General features: G+C 38.8%; 1 protein-coding gene across 2 annotated transcripts in view; it reads left to right on the top strand.

Moving 5' to 3' along the window:
• The window catches only part of ppp2r2b (protein phosphatase 2 regulatory subunit B, beta), a 181,195-nt gene that overhangs the window by 11,640 nt on the left and 148,369 nt on the right, over positions 1-21,186 (top strand). Inside the window, 1 exon segment of one of the 2 annotated variants that reach the window (NM_001016458.2) lies at positions 1,282-1,804. The exons of the other annotated variant lie outside the window; for it this stretch is intronic. Within the exon segment in view, the coding sequence (NP_001016458.1) occupies positions 1,714-1,804 (91 nt within the window). The 5' untranslated portion in view covers positions 1,282-1,713. 2 annotated transcript variants of the gene reach the window in all.

Raw genomic sequence — 21,186 nt, 5'->3', positions numbered from 1 at the left:
ATCCTCCAATGCCGCCTCCCCCTCAGCACCCCTGCGCTTACCTTTACAGCACTGGAGGGGGTCTGGGGGCACATCGCTAGTGTAGAACAAATTTCTGTTTTTAAAAAAATGGAAATTTGAATCTTAACTTAACCAGGAGTGTTTTTTTGCCATATTGACCTTATTTACTGCAATACAGAAAAACATTTCTGGCATAAATTAAAAAAAAAAGAAAAAATGGCATTCAAACAGTTGTGAATTTGTCATTGAAGGCTCGTACTCGTGAGCGTTGCTTTCTCAGATGGCGTTCTCCTGTGCTCCACCGCAGAGAGTCACAGGAAGAAACGCATCCCATTTTTTTTAGTGGGTCTGAACTAACACAGGCGCAGGTAAGTGCTGGATGCAAGGGAAGCACAATTTGGATGTGCCTGTGTCAGAATCCTAAACTCCACAAGAGGTTTTGTATGGTGTCAGATCAAAAGAAGGGGAGTAATAGAAAAATCTGATGTGTAAACTACATGAAAGATTTGCCATCCAACATGACGTGCCTGTCAGAAGGGAATTCTGCATTCTGCGTCTTCATCCAATAAAATCTGATGTGTCTGACAGACTTTTTTTCTCATTAAAATACATTGTGTGTCGGATGTAGATGCAGGAACAAAACATACCATCTGACTTTATCTGATCCAACTTTACACTACAGCCTATGGAGATCAGATTTTGTGGTTTGCGTGGTGTTGCATGACAAGATCAGATTAAATCTGACCCACAAAATCTCCCGTGGAGTTTAGCCCCTACTCCCAGAATCCAGAGCAACAGGATTAAACCACAAAACTGGAGTCATTTAAATTTAGAGGCTAAACCCATAGCAATCAGTCCGTAATTAGTACTGATTGGTCAGCTGCATAAAGACTAATGAAAGAAATGTTCTTAGCAGTTGCTGTGAGTGACAGCTCAGAATAAAGTTTATACTTGGTTTAGGGTTTTTCAGATGTAGGCATACTCCCCACAGCATATCCCTTTAATACAGTGCCACCTTAAGAGGAATTGTTCTTTGTGTGCGGGTTGAGGGCCTTAAGCATACTGCACACCTATTTTTAGAGGAATAAGAGTAATAACCTTAAGGTGGGACTGCATATGATTCAGCATATCCCTGTACACCATCAGGGCAATACCCCTGCTAGCTGCTGATTGGTTGAATTTCTTATACATGCCCCATGTAAAGGGGACATTGAAAGGAATATATTCAATGTTGGGCTACACAGATTTTAGCAGAAACCTGTAGTAAGCATTTTCCTATGATGATAGTTAAATTCATGACTACTAGCAAATCAAATTTCAGATACTCCCATTCTTTGGCATAGATTGGTCCAATCAGTGGCCACAACTGTGGCCTACCCACCCTACTGCAGTGAGATCAGTAAACTGGTGTTATGAAGTTGCACACTGTGATTTTCTTAGAGTGTTGCTAACAGCATATTATATGCAGCCATAGTTTGATAAATACCTGAGACTAAACTGTTCCAAGCAAACTTCAGCTGCATTGGGGTGAAAAATCCAGTTTTACACACCAGGAATTTAAAGATTAATGACTTTGCCCCCGCAAGGCATATATATTTATTGAGCAGCATCTTGCTGTCCTGAGGTTTTTGCTGTTTAACACAGATATCCATTTAATAAATGCCCTGTTCTATAGAAGACAGTGTGGGATCTTGCAACACCAGGTACAGTGTTATGATCCCTGAACTGCAGGAATCTATTGTGTTTTCTGAAGAGGCCCGCCATTGCAATGGAAAGTACACACGCAGGCAGAGAAAGAGTTCAGGTAAGTAGCCATCTTCTTTGCGTGGCCCATGTGACTGGTCCTTTTTATGGCACATTGGGTAACTACAGGTTGCCAAATTGGTTTTATTCTTTATATGACATTTTTTCTTGCTGGCCTACACAACTTTATTTATTCATGAAACTAAATGTAGACAGTGTTGTGGTGAACTGAATTTTCTATAACTCCTGCTTTAAGCAGCTATAGAGCTGGTCAGGCTTCCGGCTGTATATTACCTCTGTTCTGTACCATTAAGTGGCTGTACCACTTAAAAGGTGGTCATGTGAATACAATTTATGCCAACATCTCTTTATAAATAGCTGTGTTGGTGCACTGAATATTTGGCTGTCCTGTACTTAATATCAGTCGGACTGGGGAGGTCTTGATCCCACCAGGGCTGCCACCTCAGTCCCCCCACCCCAGTTGTGTGGTCATTGTCAAGACCTCCAAAGAAATATGCAATGGCACAAACCCCCCTCCCTCCATTGTGTGTACATTGTAGTCCCTGATGCAGCAGAGATCTGGAGGGGAGATCAGAGGGAAGTGGATCTGTGTTTGGAGGGGAAGCCAGGGCCCACCGGGTTTTTTTCCCAGTGTCACATCAGCCCAGTCCAGCTCTGTTTGTAATTAGGTCTTAAAAATCAGTGCAGTGTGAATCAGGCATATGTAATGATTAGCCATGCAACATGGGAATAATGTTTTATAGTGAGCCCTTAACAGATTATATATAATGCAGACTAACCTGTACCTGTAAGACTAACATACATATCGATAAATTCTACACATTTAGTGGGGAATTTCACATACGTTTAATTTTTTTTGCATAATAAAGCTTTCTAAGGATTTTCCAAACACACATGAAACATTTTTAGTGTTCAGTTATTTGTAATTGTGACCAGTGTTTGTATCGTTCTATTTTCTACACTGCTGTAAAGGGTAAATAAAAACAGGTATAGGATCTATTATTCAGTATGACTGGGACCTGGGGTTTAGTTCTGCATATCTTAAACCTGCTGAAATTAATTTAAACATTACATACACCCTATAGGATTTTTTTGTCCCAGATTTGGATTCATGCAGCTTAGTTGCCATTAAGTACAAGGTACTGTTTATTATATACTTTTCTTTATAGCAAATCCTTTAACATATAGTCTTCAGTTTATTTCTAGAAATGTTTAGTTCTATGTCTGGGTATAGATTATTCTGTACAAAGAGTCTTGTATACCCACATTTGTTTTAATATGGGTGGTAGCTAACATACTTCATGTTTGTTTGAGGCAAATTGGTTTATTTCTAAAGGCTTCAAACAGTGGTCCCCCCCCCACTCCCCAATGGTCAAATTATGAATAAGGTTAAAACACTTGGCTGGATTAACCAAGCAAAGCATTTTTCAGAAACAGGAGCTATTGCTTTCTGCATTACAGCTGTAAGTCTTGGTTGAAAATGTGCTGTAAATGAATACTGTTCAGAAATGATTACAAAGTTCTCCTGGTGCCAAGATTTATGATGCATTCCTCTAACCCAAATCTTTACTAACAGTTTACATGCATGGGGCTTGAAAACCTGTGCTTAGTCTAACTAGATGGCACTAAAAATATTAAAATATCTCTTTAATCTTAAAATACATAATATGAGAGCTTTATTTTATTGTTCATATAAACTTTTAATGAGACAGAAGCTAACCTAAGTGAGCCATGGGCAGAACTACCATTTGGGCTACAGCTGCAGGAGCCCAGGGACCTCAGGCACTTTTTAGGGCTCTGGCACACGGGGAGATTAGTCGCCCGCGACAAAACTCCCTGTTCGCGGGCGACTAATCTCCCGCAGTTGCCGCCAGTTGCCATCCCACCGGCGACAATGTAAGTCGCCGGTGGGATGGCACACGCGGCGGCACGATTTCGGGAAATCGGCAAAGTTGCCTCGCGAGGCTTTTTTGGCGATTTCCCGAAATCGCGCCGCCGCGTGTGCCATCCTACTGGCGACTTACATTGTCGCCGGTGGGATGGCAACTGGCGGCAACTTGGGGAGATTAGTCGCCCGCGAACAGGGAGTTTTGTCGCGGGCGACTAATCTCCCCGTGTGCCAGAGCCCTTAGGCTTCAATTACTCCTAAAGGTGGAAATATTCAAATGTCTCCAGTAATGTTTAGTTATGTAGACCAAAGATAGGCAAATCGTAACCCTATCATTGAAATGCTATTTTCTGGATCTTGCCACTAGCCAAAGGCAGTCGGGAGTGCAGAGAAAAGTTGTCTAGTGACATCTGAAGGTTACCAATGACACTGGTGCCAAGGAATATTTCTTCACATAGGCCTCCCACCATCTTTTTCAGCAAGTGAGGAAAAAGTAGTGATCACATCAAAATAGTCGTAGGTAGTTGCATTTCGCAATGTTTTTGCTGTTTCGAGAAATTTTTAGCGAGGCGAAAGGGGACAGTTTTGCTCCTTGCTACTGAAGAATGTTAGTATATGTACACATCTCTCTTTGTATAAGGATCCTAATTGTATGTAATTTGGGACAACTGCATGTTGCATGATGTTTATAAATTTATCATATTGAAGTTCATGACCATATGGTGCACTAACTACATTAATATTTTTGGTGCTCTGTGCCTTTTTTGCCATCATGCCACAGAAAGGGGTATGCAGGCTTTTTTTGCCACAGGAAGGTGTATGCAGCCAGCAGCCAAGCACTAGGCCTGTGCCTTTGTGGCCTTTCCACAAATCTGGGCCTGTATTCAGCTGAGGAGAGCAAACAGATGGTGTGCTGCGAACCTGATACCTGATGCAGAATATCTTGCCACCCTGGGACTATTCTTATTCTTTAGGGCCTACACCAGATCTTTGCTGCTATTTACATAAGGAGTACTAACTGGTGTTCACATTCCTTACCTCAAGTTGGCAAATTTTCCAAGAGCCCATTTATATTGTATCTGTTCAAGGGAAGTAGCCACAGGCCCCTTGGAGCAATGACAATTTGTCCTCTGGGTGAAATCCCTATCACGGGGCTTAAGAGGAAACTTCCGTGATTTCGAGAAATCGTGGTGCTGCGTATGCCATCCCACCGGCGATTTACATTTTCGCCCATGGAATGGCATTTCGGGGAGATTAGTCACAGGCGACTAATCTCCCTGTGTACCAGAGCCCTTAAAAGCAACTGGTGGACATAGACGTAGTCTGGTCTTGTCATTGTTTGTTTATGGCCAGACTTACTGTAAACAAAGGAGACATAAACACCAATTTTGATAGCACTTTAAGTGAAATGAAGGGAAATAAAACTGCATTTAACCATAAGACAGAAAACACGGTTATTGAACAAGGTGTACTAAATGTAATTATACTCTGTATACTGTGGTAAGGCACTGTGCTTCAATCATAATAGGCAAAGTGTTCCATGTGCACCCTGTAATAACTGTATTGCTCTCTGTGTGGCTATTACTCTCACAAACCTTTAAATTAAAATCATAAAAAGTAGCAACTTTGATCCATTTGTTTCACCTGAAGAAACTGAACAATATTATTTATGTGTGCTAATGCGACGGCTCAGAGAACAAGAGCTTATAAATGGCTGCAGGTAAGCATTTGTTTTTTTCCAAGCTAGGGAGAAAGAAAACATCTGCTGTGATTGTGGCTTTGCCCTTACTGACTCCAGACTATCTTGTCTGAAGAAGCAATATTAGGTCTCTGTGCAAGGGTTTTTTGTTTAAAGGCTTTTCTTGGAAACAAACAATAGTGAGTAATGACACTCACAGTCTTGTGGTCTCTCCCCTTGCCTCACAGTAGCGTTTGTGTGGAAAAAAATAAGCAAAATATTTAGCATCTGACTCATACGCAAATACAGAAGGCTTGTAAAAAAGTGGCCTGCAGAAAATGGCATATACTGCAGCTGTACTGACCAGAACAAAGCCCTTATTATTTTTAGTCTCAGATACTAGGAATAAGGGGGCCCACTTATTATTCATAAAGCATAACAGTCTATACTGAGTTGTGCTGTATGTACTGTATAAAATGTTGATAAGCAAACTAATGTATCTTTACCTAACTTTGTTACTAACATAGAAATGAATCCCATCATTTGGCCCCTGGGTCAAGGATTTGATCATAATGGGGGCCTTTGTAAAGGACAGTGTGCTGCCAACTTGGTCAGCAAGTGAGCAGCTTTCATGAGCCTGTGTATGGTTACCTTTAGATTCCACTCTGTGACTTTGCTAGTAGTGCTGATGTGTCAATCTGTCCGGACCCAGCGGATGAGCATAAATACGCAGACATGTACCTAATGTGTAAATGATCTCCAGCTAAGTGGATACATTCTCTCCATAGGTATGAATTGCCAGTCTGGCTTTTGCATACAGAACAGAGCAGACAGACACTGGTGCCAATGTATAGTGTTGACAGATCCTCACTTCACTTTTGGTGTTTCTTTGAAGATATCACATCTGTCCCTGTCACTTAAGTGATTGCCTTTTAACACAGTGCTCTGTTCTGACTCTATAATGAATTATTTATATCTGGATGGAAACAAGCTTATTTAAAAGCTGTTCCTTTACTTTGTAGCATAGCAACTCAAAACATATCTAAGGGACCATATGGCACCTGATCTTCGATTTGTGATAGATTTAATGTTGCCATACATGCAAAGCAGATACTCCAGGTAAATTTTAACATCTTTGTATAACAAAGGGTCCTTTTATCTTGCAGTTTATAGAAATGTTATGCAGTTTAATAGAAATGCTTTCAAAAGAGATTGAAAGCATTTAGAGGAATATGAATATTATTTCATACCTCTGAATAATTATGCAAAAATATTCTTAGGAATATTACCACTGTGCCTTCATTGTACCTTATTCTTTTCTAACTACGCCCTTTCCCAGCTTTCAACTTAGAGTGCTCTCTAGTTGTCAGGGTCACTGACCCTGGCAACCAAAAACAAATTGTCACTTCTGTGTCTTCTATATCTCACCTCGTTACTATGGCAAATATGGGGTAGCAATCAGTTTTGATTCCGAGCCCGAGGAGATGTAGAACAAATAACTACTACTATTCCATGCACCTCTTGCACTTTTGTATGATATATAACTTTGAGGGGCATGGAAAGTGTTGGAAAGTGGGGTTGGAATTTTTTTAGGCTCCCCCCCATCAATATAATTGCCAACCTTGGATCCTAAACCAGCACTTATCTTTGCTAAAGAGTACACTGGCCCAAGATACTGTCTCACTGACAGCCAAGGGATCCCTGGTACATCACAGAAGATGGCAGTGCAGTGCTCAGTGGAATAGTGCCCTAGGCCGGCATGCTTCTCATTGGCCAGGCTCAAAGGTTACAGTAATATTCACTTGAGAATTCCTTTCTAATTAGAGTAGCTCTGTGATTCCATATTAAACTTGATTTAAAGCCTTGCATTGCAATCTTGGCCTTGAAGCTACAAATGTCAGTTTGAAGATATTGTATGTGGATTTCAATTAGAGGTAAAAAGAAGGTGGGTGTGAGATTGAAAATATCTCATAGCTGGTATTATTTATGGTGTAGGCATGGTTGAGTTATATTCGTTAACCAAGTCCTAGTTGACCTAGATCAGAGGTGTCAAACTCAATCACATAAGGGGGCCGAAATCTAAAACACAGGCTAAGTCGCAGGCCAAATTTTTTATTAATATACTTAGTAAGATACAAAGGGGTATATTTATCACAATGTGTAAAAAGTGGAGAAAGACATTACCAGTGATGTTGCTCATAGCAGCCAATAGATGCTTTGCTACTGTTGAAATCTGATTACTGATTGGATGCCTTGGGCAACATCACTGGTAATGCTTCACTCCACTTTTTACACAGCATGATAAATATACTCCTTAGTCTTAGTTACTATGTGAGGCAAATGGAAATTGATCAGGCTGGATGGTCAGACACACTCACCAAGGGCCACATAAAACAGCCAGGTGGGCCGGATTTGGCCCCCGGGCCTTGTGTTTGACATATATGCCCTAGATGGTACAGATGCCAGTGATATATACAGTATATCTTCGAGGGACCATTGATAATATGTAGTGGAAAATATGAAAAGATAGGCAGTAATGCAGATATCTCAAGGCATAGAAATCCTTATAGCACCAGTTACTAAAAATAATATCAGTTTCTCTGTTCGTAGTAATGTTTGTTACAATTCAAAGGAATCCATGTAATTACAGCTTAACCAATAATCAAAAAAATTGTTCTTGCTAGCTTTACTAGCAATTTATTGTAAGCAATGTACATTTAATAGACTTTAAAGACTAAAGGATACATTTAAAAGTCTAAAGCAGGGATCCCCAACCAGTGGCTCAGGGGGCAACATGTTGCTCACCAACCCCTTGGATGTTGCTCTCAGTGCCCCCAAACCAGGTAGTTATTTTTGAATTGTTGACTTGGTGGCAAGTTTGGAATAAAAACAAGATTTACTACCAAATAAAGCCCCCTGTAAGCTGATGAGGGTGCATAGAGGCTGCCTAATAGCCAATCTTAGCCCTTATTTGGCACCTCCATCAACTTTTATGGTGCTTGTGTTGCTCTCCAAGTCTATTTACATTTAACTGTGGCTCACGAGTAAGAAAGGTTGGGGATCCCTGGCTAAAAGCTAATATTAAGCATGGTTTTGTTAGCTTCTGATCAGGTAATGATCTGTAATGTATGCAGTAAACTCAAAGCAGTGTAACAGTGGAAGTGGTATGGTAACATGCTTCTTAGGATTTCAGGATGGTACCTCATTTAAGGTTACTGTGCACTAAAGCAATATTGGTCTAAAGCCAGATCTTGTTTGTACTTGGACAGAAAACTGGCTAAAGAATAAAGGGATGAGTGGGAAATAATGGGATATTTTTTGGTTGGCCCACTGTTTCAAGTAGAATACCTCGGGGCTTCTGTCCTTGGCCCACATTCCAATGCTTTCAATATTGACCTTGAAGTTGGCATTAAAAGCAACATATTTCTGTCTGCCAGCAGCACAACATTACGTAAAGTATTGAACACAAGGGAGGATGTTTCTGTTCTACAGATGGATTTGGGAAACAGCAGAGAAAATCTGGCACAGATGAAAGTAGAGGTGTAAAAAAAAATACTTTTTTGTTTTAATGTTTTAACAGTAACAGGTTAGTAAGTCATTTAATAGCAACAGATTCTGGGTTTAAGTAATGTTAAATTATTTTTTAGTAGACTTAAGGTATGGAGATCAAAATAACAGACCCCCTTATCCAGAAAACTCCAGGTCCCCAGGGTTCTGGATAACAGGTCCCATACCTGTATGTAAAAAGTAACTTAGTCAATAATATTAGAAGCAGAGTTATTGTCCCCACAGCTAAATATTTTTGGCTCATATCCCATAAATCAACAAATATATTGAACTTGTGTCCCTGTTAGTACTGTTCTCGCCATACTCCTGAAGCTGCTAGAGTCTACTGACACTGCACTATTGTTACACCCCTAAATCCATTGGACATTTGTATCTGTGATGGCACATGGGTAGGGCTTCTTATTGATGGGTGAGTTTTAACATGCAGTTAAAAGTGCATGGTGACCCCTAAATTAATTAAGCACATTTATTTTATTAAGGCAGTCAAACTGCTTTAAATAGTTGTACTAAACTTACCAAGTTTTTTCAAGTGTTAAAAAAGTTATAGATGACTGAAGCTTTACATCATTGTAAACTTTACAATCTACAGTAGTTTATGTAGCAAACAAACTACATAAAGGGGTGGGATAGCTACATGAAAACAGACATGCAGGGACAGATGTTTGACTTTATGTGGCTGTGTTCCCTAGTCATTCATCAGAAATAGGAATAAATGGACATGGTGTTTATGGCATAGAGAAAGGAAGAAACAACTGCTCTATAACAGGAACATTGTTGCCCATCCCAGATTAGCCACAAGGCAGCTGGATGTTCCAGGAGACTTGTACAATAATGCTTTATGCGCAAATGAGACAAGTTATACTCTGTAGAAATGTTTTGGCAAGACATGAAATGAGTTCTTCATTCTAGTTGAAAAAGTTCTATATTGAAATAAGAGCACATGTGACCTTCACATAATAATAGTTCCTAATTATGCCACAGCCCCCCTGTTCCATCAGCAAGGAGGTTTTAGTTTAGCATTAAACGGCTTCAGTAGAAGTCTGGAGACACTGTCATTAAGCTACACAATATACTGTGCTTTTAAAGGGAAAATACCCCCCTATTTTGACATTCAGTTTGGCTGATGCGGCAGAGGTGAATTAACACTATCTGAACTTTTAATAATAAATAGAAATGTATTTTACATTACACAGAGGTACCTGATTCCCCAGATTGGAATGAAATCATGGTATACTTAAACAATTGATTTCCCAAACCCTGATTAGGCTCACAGTGACTTGTTGCATTGTGAAATAATGGGTTCTGGGACTTAGTCCCTCTACTTTCCAGAGAACCTGTGCACCACCCTGTATGTATAGCAAAGGCACATCAAGTCCCAAAATCATTCACTTTACAGTGGAACAAGGTGAGGGAGGGGTTGCATGACACCTGTGAGCCTAAGGGGGTTGGCAAATGGTTCCTATGAGTGTTATGGTGTTCTTTAAATTTGTGGGATTAGATATGTCTGTGTAGAAAAAAAAGGCCATTTCTAGAAGGTCAGATAGTGTTATTGCACCTTTTCTACATAAGCCCAAATAAATGAGCTCATGTCAAAAAGGGGAATATGTTTACTTCTTAATATGAAGTCTAAAAATGATATACAGTTAAAATGCATGATTTATTATTTGCCTGAATAATAGTATTTGTAATGAATATACATAACAAGTATATGTTTAGGTATGGGACCTGTTGTCCTTTCTGGATAATGGGTATATGCGTAATTTGGATCTCCATATCATACGGCTACTACAAATCATTTAAACTTTAAATAAACCCAATAAAATTGTTTTACATCCAACAGGGATTAATTACATCTTAGTTGGGGTCAAGTACAGGGTACTGTTTTATAATAACAGAGAAAAGGAAATAATTTTGTAAAATTTGAATTACTTGATTAAAATAGAGTCTATAGAGTCTATTTAATCAAATAGATGGCCTTCCCATAATTCAGAGCTTTCTGAATGACAGGTTTCTAGATAACCGATCCCTTACCTGTACTATTAACCTAGCTGGCCCTCATTATTGTATGTGCATTACTCTATGCAATAATATTGGCTTTTAGTTCTTACTTCTGGATTTATTGCTGTAACTTAGCTTCCATTCTGGGCTTGCTGATTAAATGTCTATGGATCGTGATGTTTACCCAGGCTGCCGTCAGTCAGACTGCATATTGCCATGACTGCTGGCAGCTCTAGGGAAGATCCATCTGCTTTGTATCTTATGAAGATCTCGGCAGATGTTCTTATGAGCACTTTGGCTGCTGTGACTTTTGTCTTTTGATAGTGACCAGTCGCTAGAAAGACTAACTCTGATGTCTGTTTCAGTGTCTTTTCCGACCTGGCCTGAACTAATGTTGTAATGAAGTGCTTGTGTTCATTCAGTTTCATTTTACATAAAGGTTTTGTATCAATCTAGAAAATGCAGAAAAGATACTGTAGCATCTGGAGAGGTGCATGCTTATTCTTGGGATTTGATCAAAATAACCTTTGCCTTAGATATCTGGAATTCTCTCACTTAGGTGACAAGCTGTAACAGCTTCTGTTGCCTTTATCTCTATAGATCCACTCACAGTCTAATGCAGTTGGCTTATTTTTGGATCGAATGGTGCAGCTATTCCAATTATCCACCGTGTTTAAATCTATAGTCAACTTAAAGGGAACTTGTCACTCCGACATAAAAAACTTAATTTTATCATACTTAAATTTATAAGTCCTTTGCTAATTAAACATGAAACCCAAATGCTTTTTTTATTGAAAACATCCATATACAAACCTCAGCGGTCAGTCATATATTGCCGCTCCACCTCTATGTGTGAGGCACAGAGGCGGGGCAGTAATTTACATTCACTTTCCATTCAGCACTTCCTACATGCCACTGCACACCTCACTTCCCCCTCCCTCCTTACTGACTATAATTAAGCCATTGCATGGGCATCAGGTGCCCTATTCTAGGGTGAAACAAAACTTAATGGTGCCTGTCTGTTTACTGCAGTTGTGAATTTATTTTAAAACAATAGAAAAGGATTTGGATTTGTTTCTTTGGGTGACAGGTCCCCATTTAAAGAACATTACAGTGATTATATATGTTTTACTCATTACCTTTTTTCACTAAAGTTTTTCACTGGAGAGTGAAGGCATAATATTGTTCACTTTTGTACTTTTACAGAGATTTATTAAATATTGGGAAAATTCTGAACCCTTTTCTGTACCAGGGAAGATAAATTAGGGGCTGCTTTAGGTATTATTGAGTGATTAATTCTGATCAATCCATAAACATCATTAGTATTTATTACCACAACAGTCATTTCATATTTGTTATGAGTTGATCAAATCATAACAATATTGTTGCAAAGTGTGGTTATGCTTCCAGAAAACCAGCTTTTTTTTTTTTAGATATTAATAAAATCCACTGGAAGAAATAAAAGAAAACATTCTGAACCATTATTTGGTGGCATATTACCTTGAAGGCGTAGACAATAATAAATAAAAGTTTGACTCACAAATTGGATCAGTTGTATAAAATCCCTGGAGGGGTCACATTTGTGTTTTTGGTGGCTACTAATAGATGGCTTTCCAAGGGAGAACTTATACCTATATAGAGGTACGGGACCTGTTATACAGAATGCTCGGGACCTGGCATAAGGGATCTTTCCGTAATTTGGATCTCCATAACTTATGTATGCTAAAAATCAATTAAATATTGAATGAACCCAATAGGCTTGTTTTGCCTCCAATAAGGATTAATTATATCTTAGTTGGTATCAAGTACAAGGTACTGTTTTATTATTACAGAGAAAAAGGAAATCATTTTTAAAAATTGTAATTATTTGCTTATAATGGAGTCTATGGGAGATGGGCTTTCTGTAATTCAGAACTTTCTGGACAGGGGTTTCCGGATAAGGGATTCCATACCTGTACTTACATATGGCATGGTCTCCTTTTGGGGATGGTAAGCCTTCCTGAACCTTTATTATTATGCGCTAATGAATATAAACAAAACTAGATTAAAAACCAAATATTTTACTGGTTGTCCTGTTATAATAGACCTGCTTCAAGATTTGTGACTTTTATCCTATTACCCTTCTATTATCTTTTTAGACTAATTTAGTATAAAGACATAAAAAGGGAGCATCATGTTATAAAACCTATTGAAAAGAAACTGCCCTTACAAAATCATTTTGCAGCTGTGGAGGGACTTATGGCGCAAGCCTGCTGTCAGCAGCACCAATATATAGCCTACAAGCATTTCCTCTTATTTCCCTTGTTCCCTGACAATATTCCCAAGAAAAGCAGCATGATATATGAGCCTGATCACTAGAGGAAGCCTTATTATACTTGAAATGAAAAATGATCAACTACCACTGTACTAAAAAAGTGTACATATTTGTAAAAAAAAACCCCACATTTTTACATGATGAATGTAGTCATTGAAAGGAAAATAAATAAGTCATTTGGGAGTATTTGGGTAAACAAATATACAAAGAAGGATCTATAAATAAGCACCTTTTTGTGCATACCATCTACCTATTTTGATTCTTCCAGACCAGCCTCAATGTACATACAATATGGTGAGGATACCTTTGAAACAGTGGATTAGTGCTTTCAGATCTACCCTCCTGCTCTCCTTTTGGGATGGTTAAACCACAGCTGTTTCCAGGTCCCTGCTTATCAGAAAACTGATAAAAAAAAAAAAAAACCAACCTGCAAAAGGCATTGTCAACATGGCTTGTTCCAAGACCCTTCCAAGCAGCAAAAGTTTGGCCTGGACCAAGATCCTGGCCAAGCAGAAAATGTGTTGTTTTGGGTGCCTGGATACCATGGTGTTAGGGATAGGAGAACAGAACTTTCAGAACGGGGAGGGTAGGTTCTTTTCACTATCATAGGCAGCACCATGGATAGTCTGAAATTTCAAAAACTGTGTATACACAATGGGAAGAAGTGATTGCACATGCCCAAATCTGTCAACTCAAATCCGCAATTTCACCCCATAGCTAGTGATAAGCAAATGTGCTGCACAGAAATTATTGGAAAAATGCAAAATGTTGCTGAAATACAAGGGAGTCATTAGTAAGGAGGCTCAGGTGTTTTTTTTTTAGCTCTGCAGTAGCATATAGCCCCTTTCCAATATGATACAACTGTTCTGCATTGAAAAAATGGCTTCCATGCTGCCAATATCTTCCAAACATAGTTCCCTGACAGCTCCTAGATACACAGGGAGATACCTTCCAAATCAACCAGTGGGATTGGAGCTAAGTGTCATCCAAATATTTTTTGGGGTGGGGTGTCACACAATGTGTTGGCACTAACCCATTATAAATATAACATTATATTATATTATAAGAAGACATTAAGACATTCTGGGGCTGATTTACTTACCCACGAACGGGTCGAATGGAGTCCGATTGCGTTTTTTTCGTAATGATCGGTATTTTGCGATTTTCTCGTATATTTTGCGATTTTTTCGGATTCTTTACGAATTTTTCGTTACCAATACGATTTTTGCGTAAAAACGCGAGTTTTCCTATCCATTACGAAAGTTGCGTAAAAAGTTGCGCATTTTTCGTAGCGTTAAAACTTACGCGAAAAGTTGCGCATTTTTCGTAGCGTTAAGTTTTAACGCTACGAAAAATGCGCAACTTTTCGCGTAAGTTTTAACGCTACGAAAATTGCGCAACTTTTTACGCAACTTTCGTAATGGATACGAAAAACTCGCGTTTTTACGCAAAAATCGTATTGGTAACGAAAAATTCGTAAAGAATCCGAAAAAATCGCAAAACATACGAAAAAGTCGCAAAATGTTCGTTTTCAAGTCGGAACTTTTCCAATTCGGGTCGGATTCGTGGGTTAGTAAATCAGCCCCTCTGTGTACTGAGCTACTAAGAAAAGCCCTCCCCTTTAAACAAAACAGGGATTGTTTGTCCATTTATTGCAATAGATTCAAGCTGGCCAACTATGTCCAAGTCAACCTGGTCTGTTCAGCCCTACACTCACTTTAAAGGAACAGTAACACCAAAAAATTAAAGAGTTTTAAAGTAAATGAAATATAATGTACTGTTACCCTGCACTGGTAAAAGTTGTGTGTTTGCTTCAGTAACTCTACTATAGTTTATATATAATAAGCTGCTGTGTAGCCCTGGGGGCAGCCATTCAAGCTGGAAAAAAGGAGAAAAGGCACAGGTTACATAGCAGATAACGGATAAGCTCTGTAGAATACAATTGTGTTTTATCTGTTATCTGCTAAGTGCCTGTGCCTTTTCTCCTTTGAATGGCTGCCCCCATGGCTACACAGCTGCATTCTTTATATAAACTATAGTAGTGTTTCTGAGGCAAACACACCAGTTGTACCAGTGCAGGGCAGCAGTACATTATATTGGAATTTCTTTTATACACTTGAATTTTTTGGTGTTACTGTTCCTTTAATCTGATTCATTAATGCTTCATTGTACATTTTACACTGAGGTTTCCCTGCAACTTGATTGTTTTCAAAGTTAATACTCCCAAATGGTTGCCCTTTTATTGGCCACAATTAGGATCACTTGACTGTACCTGGGAAGGATGGGAACTTCAACAGGGAGTTGAATTCTGTAGTCACAGCCTCACAGTCACACCCCTGCTTAATGGTTTAAAATTTAGTGGGAAGCACAACTTTTACTTTTTTGACAGTTCACCCAACACACAAAAAGGTAACAAAAAAGCATTAAAACTCATCAAAGTGTATGTGAGAACCTTGTGCAACTTCCCTAGGCCCTCAACATAGGAAAAGAATCACAAAGTATAGAAAAAAGCAAGAATTAAAAAGTGGACCTGAAACAATGAGTTCAGGTAAAAAAAGTTTAAGAAATTACATTTAAAAAAGTCTAACACATATTGGGCACTTAGGGTCTGATTTAATTTTAATAGTAAAAAAATAGAGAAATGAGAAAGGTTTTACATGTTTTCTAATGGGCACATAAGCGTGGGTTTAAATTGAAATTTTCAGCAGGGTTGGACTGGCCCACAGGGCACAAGAAACTGTGCTGGGCTTGGGGGCTGATATGCAGGAGCAGTGGCATGGGGGAGCAAATTGGTTGATTGGTGGCAGTTGGGCTCAGACCCGTGGCTTTGACACTGACATACAAGTGAATACTAATTGAGATTGGAAAAAAATGTTAGAAAAGCCCTGTACTTTGAAATAAAAACTATTGGATATATATTGGCAATTTGTTTAGAAATTATATTTTCATTAGGCAAGATTAAGGGAGTTTACAACCACCGTAATGCAGAACAAAAGGTAAAATCTATGGGGGATGCCAAGTATGCCCCAGTGACTCTAGTACCTTGGATCATTGCTCCTCCTTTCTGCTGAGCGCCGCACCACCATATTTTCTGCATCTCTCAAATCTTCTCTGACCTTGCTTGGAAGGTGCATTTGCCATAGAGAACATTTTCTCAGGTCTCTGTACTAAGCATACACGTATGTAGGAGAATTGCAAGGGATACCTGGGAAATCCAAAAAATATGGTATGTACAAATTCTAACCTATGATTTGTCTACCAAAACTAACATTTAATATCAAATGGTACCTGTCAAAACCTTTTTCCTCCTCAAAAGCAGACATTTTATTCCCCTGTATACATTTTAGTTATAGGTACATGCACCAAAGATGAGAGAACTTTCTTATTCAGAATTTGTTAAACATTCGCACACAAGGGTAATATATACACCATGCAGCATCTGTGCCCATTGTTCCAGGAATGACACATTGATTAAGCTTCTGGCTCCATTCTTCACACCACTCTCCATTCCTTATCCGTTTCTGTCAGCTGAAGCTATTCCCATTTGCACTGACATGGCAATTTTTCCTTCACAAGATTTTAAGATTTTATGTATAAATACTTCGCTTTTTTCACATAATCTCATTGCTTTCAATGGTAGTTGGAATATCGCTGAAGTAAATGTGTGTGTGTGTGTGTGTATGTGTGTATATATATATATATATATATATATATATATATATATATATCATGACAAGGTGGGAACATACTGCATCACAAATTGTGATCTATAAGACTGTTAGCAGTGACCAAAAACGTGTGTAACCTTTTAAAGAAAATCCTCTAAAGTTTTAGCAGTGGGAACCTTACCTCTTATAATGCAGTCATTAGGGTTAATAGGTCCACAAGAGCAGTGAGTAAAGTGTAATTTAAGGCACAATTGCCATGTTTTTTTTCCCTTCAATGAAAGGATGATGCACTTGGTGCAATTATGCTGAACCTAACAGTTTCTTCTGGTTCACCAAAATAGTCGGAAATAGTTATTGCACAGAACTCCATCTGGCATCCAGCGTTTGACATGCAAGCAACATATACGCCTGATTTTTCAGGCTCTTGTGTGCTGCACCTATTCATGCTGGGTGCGAAGAGAACGCTGGTGCTACTGCCTGGTCAGGAGGTGGCTGTAGCTCACAGGTTCCCCTGCATCAATAGGAGCAGCAGTACTCGATTCAGACTGGAAGGCAGGAAGGAATGAGCAGCACAAACTGCAACTATACGGAGGTGCAAAGAGTGCATTTTGACACAAGTACCTTCTATCAAAGTGGTTTTATGCAGAACTGGCTGCAGGAAAGTGTGGAAATTACAACTGCACTTACTGACGTACATGAGCCCTAATATGTTTGCCCATTTGCTATAACAGCCCTCTAGTGGTGCCTTTGGCTTTAGTAAGTGTGCCGTGGTCCAAAGCTCAAGTCTTTCAGGCAGGGATGATTCTGGGGCTGCTGCTACACAAGGCAAAATTCCTAATGCTTTGCCCTCACTCCTTTGTGCTTTTACTCACTTACCTTTTGTGTAGCTTGAGAGGGAGGGTATATCCGGTACAAAGGGAACTATTGCACTCTTTGCTCTAAAACAGCTGAATTTCTGTTTAGTAGTAATGTTAACAAAAGTCTCTAAAACAAATGTAACCAGGGGGAAATTTGGTAGCCCTGGTTAAGTGCCCTTTGAGGAAATGTTTCCTCCTGGTTTGTGGCAAAAATCTATCTATCATCTGTCTATTTAGTTTGTGAGGCACTGGCTGGAAAAGTAGTGGAAAAAGTGTATATTTCACCTAGGTTTCTCACCTACACATGGTGAGGGGCTCCAGGCTTGGAATAATTTGAAAGAAACAAGCTATGTTTTCTCAGGTTGTTTTGTAAAACTTTAGCTGGGAAAAAGTCTCCACTTCTCGATTCATTACTGCAGCCAGTTCTTATTATTCGTTTCAGCTCTAGTACCCCCCATATATAATAAAAGGGACTAAGTTTGCCCAGTTGCAGTTACACATAGCAACCAGTAAGATGTTTCCTTTTAAACAGGTGACAAATAAATGCTACCTGCTGATTGGTTGCTAGAGTTTACTGCACCTGGGCAAACTTAGTGCATTTTTTTTACATTGCCCCTTATGTCTCTGTGACTGTCTGATATGAGAGAGGGAGTCTCTTTAGGGCAGCGATAGAACACTCTAATGAAGTTACTTTTGTTTGTTCCATTTCTTGTACTGGTAATAATAAATAGCATGCATAACTGTCTTGCTTAAAGGGATTCTGTCACAGGAAAACATGTTAATACATTAGTTAATAGTGCAACTCTAGCAGAATCCTGCATTGAAATCCAGAACAAATAGTTTTTTATATTTAATTTTGAAATTTCCCAGGTGTCCTTGGCCATATGATTAACTTCTGCCACTCTTTACGGCAAGTTGAAGTGATATCTACCCCTTTCAGCAGCTGATCAGCAGAACAATAGGAAGGAGGCAAGAGAACAGCTCACTGACACTTGTATTGCTAAAAAAAATGCTCCCGTGAACCACCTAGTGGTAGATATGAGAATAGCACCCAATAATAAAATACCCAAATCTGGAGGCAGTTGTATTGAGTAGGGGAAACAATAGCTTATCTGAAAGTAGTTCCATTGTGAAGTGCTGTGCAGATTTACATCCATTATAGTAGAGGTAAGGGATCTATTATCTGGAATAGTTGGGTCCTGGGGTTTTCCACATAAGGGTTCTTTCTGTAATTTTTTTACCATACATGCCATAGTCTGCCAAAAATCACTAAAGCATTAAATAAACCCAATAGGATTGTTTGCCTCCAATATAGATTATTTATATCTTAGATGGGATCTGGTACAAGGTACTGTTTTATTATTATAGAGAAAATGGAAATTGTTTTTAAAATTTTTGAATTATTTGCTTAAAATAGAATTTATGGCAGATGGCCTCCCAATAATTCTGAACTCTCTGGGTAATGAGTTTCTGGATTAGGGATCCCATACCTGTATTTAAATGAACCTTTGTATGCTTTTTACAGGATTTTGCATTTGAGTGCATTTTATGTTGCTTCCACAAGATGGCAGTATTTCCTTGTTTATGTAAAGATTTTAGTATGTACCCTTTATTAAAATCATCATCGCCACAAATTAGTCTTGCCATGTATCATGTAAACACATATAGCATGATACCAGTAAAGTGTATCTGGTACTTTTGGCCAATATTCCTTTTTCTTGGCACTATATATCCCATGTTGTCCAACCAAGAATGACATTTTCTTGTCTATCTCTTTCCTGTTTGTGATGAATACACTCTTTATCCCAAATAAATACATTGGATTTGCATTAAGGAAAACAAAAATTTCAATTGATTTGTTTAGAGATCCTGCACAAGATTCATTACAGAAATGTTTATTCATCAACTGAAACTCAGTTTAGCCCTTTGTTTCTAACGGAATTTTTCTAAAGGACTGCTTTTCAAATCACTTTTTTTGTGGATGGACATGCCTAAAATGCAATGTTTACCCATGCATTTGTTTATTTGTAATTGCAGTTGAAAACAGCAGCTGTCCCTTTCTGCAAATTTGGTTTTGACTCTTGAGACAATGTAGGGGGTGCTAGGCACATACCTCTTTGGCCTTGGCATGAGCTCTCTGTCAATCTGTCGCACCCCATTCTGCCCAAGTCACATGGTTCTGTACACAGACTTCTGCCAGGCCAAGCCCCCAACCATACTCCCTGCTAGTAACAAACAAACAGAAAATAGCAGGGAATAGGAAGATAACACAGTAGAAATTAGATTTACAAATCACTTTTAAATCAATCACTGAACAACCCTTTGTAAGGGCAAGTAGTATGATTACATTTTTGTTTTTTAGTCATTTAAATATAATGTACATTTTATTAATACTTTGTCTCTAAATGAGCTTCTTTGTTTTGAGGAGGCTGCCATACAGGACTGTAAGAATAGAAGACTAATATTTTGGATACAATGGCTGCAGTACTTAAGTAGGGTGTTATTCAGGGGTTAAAAATCAATCATGGCTCTTCACACTCATTCGCAATGATCTTTTTTTTTATCTGCTGTACACAAGCAGACTATTGATGCCAAGAATTATTGTGCACATTGTTACTGGACAGACAAATATAATTGATAAACATACATATGATTTGCACATTACTTACCTTTTAATTTTTATAGTCTTTTAATGGTGTGAGAAAAGATAAAGAAATGTCTTTATATGAATAAAGGACTAAAATTAATAAATACCATTGTGCAAATACCCTTAAAGGGACATGTAAACTATACATTTTCTTACCAAATATATAAATTGGACACATCTCCCCCACCCAAACCAGACCATTTGTATTGCATATGTCCCCTCCATTTGCCAGCACCATCACATTTTCATAAAACAAATAGCAGCTTTCACCCAGTGGCCATTTTCCCTCACACACCTTCAGTGACATTTACATTACATAGTTACATAGTTACATTGGGTTGAAAAAAGACCAGTGTCCATCAAGTTCAACCCATCCAAGTAAACCCAGCACGCCTAACCCACACCTACCAATCTATACACTCACATACATAAACTATAAATACAACCACTAGTACTAACTGTAGATATTAGTATCACAATAGCCTTGGATATTCTGATTGTTCAAGAACTCATCCGGGCCCCTCTTAAAGGCATTAACAGAATCTGCCATTACCACATCTCCAGGAAGGGCATTCCACAACCTCACTGCCCTCACCGTGAAAAATCACCTACGCTGCTTCAATTGGCAAACAGTACATGTGCACTAATAAAGTTCATGCAATGAAGAATGCAGGCTTACACAGGCAAAAAAGTCCTTCCTGCATTGTGCCCTGTAATGGTTAAGCTGGGTTTTTGGAGAAAAGACATGTTTCTCCAGCAGAGTGGACATCCAGAGCAGAGTTTCTATGGAAACCAACAGTGCCAT

The sequence above is a fragment of the Xenopus tropicalis genome, chromosome 3, assembly GCF_000004195.4.
Source record: "Xenopus tropicalis strain Nigerian chromosome 3, UCB_Xtro_10.0, whole genome shotgun sequence".
Lineage (NCBI taxonomy): Eukaryota > Metazoa > Chordata > Amphibia > Anura > Pipidae > Xenopus > Xenopus tropicalis.
The sequence above is the reverse complement of the archived record's forward strand: the minus strand, read 5'-3'. Positions and strand labels throughout refer to the sequence as shown.